General features: G+C 41.7%; 1 protein-coding gene across 1 annotated transcript; it reads right to left on the bottom strand.

The window, feature by feature from the left end:
• Positions 1-325: 325 nt before the first annotated feature.
• LOC100774863 (signal transducer CD24-like) lies at positions 326-745 on the bottom strand. Its single transcript, XM_035451462.1, has one exon. It carries the CDS (start codon positions 743-745, stop codon positions 326-328), a length of 420 nt encoding a protein of 139 aa, XP_035307353.1.
• Positions 746-2,172: the final 1,427 nt, after the last annotated feature.

Here is a 2,172-nt window from a genome sequence, read left to right as displayed (position 1 = left end):
CCCACATTCCATCCTCATTTCTACATAAAACCTATGCTTGATTTCAAGATAGACCAGGTGTCTGCATTTCCTAAGCCTCGTTCAAGGCAATCACGTCAACGTTGGATGTTATCTCTTCATCTTGAACATAAAACTCCAGCGGATTCAATATTGGCATTCATCATCTGTAATACCCTTCACATGAATTTTCAAAGTTTTCATGTTGAGGTGTGGTAATAGTAGATTTGATGTGGGCCTGTTTCTTCCAGGTCACACTGGACTTGTGGTTACCATTTGGGCTGGGTCTAGAAAATGGGGAAGTAGAGACGTTTCTTGGACTGAGTCTCTAACAGTAAAAATGTAGAAGAGAAAGTGAGATGGCGAGGAGACCAGCTGTTGACTGCAGGGCACTGCCACCTGCTCTGGTGGTGGCATTAGTTGGATTTGGGGCAGTAGAGATACTCTGGTTACTTGAAAACGGTGCAACAGATGTTTGGTTGCAATAAATCTGCGTGGGTAGGAGCAGTGCCAGAAGCAGCAACCCCAGCCCCAATCTGACCACCATAGCTCTGCCCACGTCCGCTCCATTGGCGTGCGGTGGGACTCTGTGGATGCTCAGTGCAGGGAGATCTGCAGGCAAGGTTGGGCCTCTGACTCTTACAATGTTTCTGTCACCTTTGTCACAATATTCTGTGAGCCTTAGGTGAAGGAATTGTTTTGTCAATGTATCTGTTGGTGCTGGGCACTTATGATCAGTTCTTTGCATTTTGATCAGTTGTAGCGTTGCAGTAATGGTCTCCATTTGTTGCAAAGAGAAATTTCTTTGCTAAATGGTGAGCTACACCTGTCTGTTGATATAAAGACAAGTATTTAGAATGTTGTTAGGAATTATTCAGGTCTCATAAAGTGGTAATAGTAGGTTCTCTTCTAAGATCCATGATATCATTATCAATGGGAAGTTGGGTAAGTTTTCAGTATCAGGCATGATTTTCCTCCTGTCAAGTAGTTACCATCAAAATACAAATCCCACTACCATACCCTTAGGGACAGCTTGCCATGCTGGTAATTTGTTATGATAAATCTTTCTGCCAAAAGCTGCCTGAGCCCCACCACCATGTGTGAGCTTTATGCCAGCCGCCCGCCTGAGTTAGGGCCCAAATGAATACACAGAAACTTGTATTAGGTTCAAAGCTGCTTGGCCAATGACTAGGACTTCTCATCTGCTAGCTCAGTCTTAATTATCATAAATCTATATATGTTATAAGACTTATCGGATGCCTTATTGGCATCCCTCCTTGCCGGTGGATCACATCCTGCCGCTGGAGGAGGAAGGGGAAAAAAGGGACGCTTCCTGTTTCTCCTTCTTTTAATATGAGTCTCCTTGCTATGTCACTTCCTGCCTGGATCACCATTTCTCTACTACATTTCCCATAATCCTCTTTGACTCCTAGTCCTGCCTAACTTGCCATTTCATTGGCCAAGCAGAACTTTATTAAACAATCAATAAGATAAACATACACAGAAGTACTTCCCCCATCATTTCCTCTTTTCTGTCTAAAATAAAAGGATAACTTATCTTTTATAATAACTGAAGAAAACTATAACCATAAGTATCTGTCTTCAACTCTAGCAAAGACCACAGAAGGGAAATATATAAACTCTAGAATTGATAGGACATCTTGCTACCTGGACAGTCACCCAAAGTTCCTCTGTAACGTTGGGGCATCCATCTTCAGCCCATAGGCCACAATGTGTCTGACATACTTCTCCATTTCAACAGGAACCCTTCAGTACTTTCTTGTTTTGTAAGTTCAGCAGTCACTTTCTTGTGGGTCCTACATGTCTAGTTAATACAGCAACAAACAGTCCAGGCAAGAGCAGTTTCTTACCCAAATGGCTAATCTTGCCATGTTGAAAGCAAACTCCAAAGCGAGTTTCTTCAATGCCCATCCTCCTTTCTGATATAATTGGTGTGCCAGGAGCAGTTGTGTCTCACTGCCAAGAAAAACCCTAAATCATTTAAATGCCATATGTCTATAGGTCTTTGAAAGGTTTGAAGAATACCTATCCATCTCAAATACATCTCTGTGTATCTAGAAAACCTAACTAACCTAATTATAAGTTCTGACTATTATGGATAAAAGATCTATATAAACACAATACCTAAACAAAAGGAGACATATACATATCACA

This window comes from Cricetulus griseus, assembly GCF_003668045.3.
Source record: "Cricetulus griseus strain 17A/GY chromosome 1 unlocalized genomic scaffold, alternate assembly CriGri-PICRH-1.0 chr1_0, whole genome shotgun sequence".
In the NCBI taxonomy this organism is placed as follows: domain Eukaryota; kingdom Metazoa; phylum Chordata; class Mammalia; order Rodentia; family Cricetidae; genus Cricetulus; species Cricetulus griseus.
This window is presented reverse-complemented; position numbering and strand designations above follow the sequence as displayed.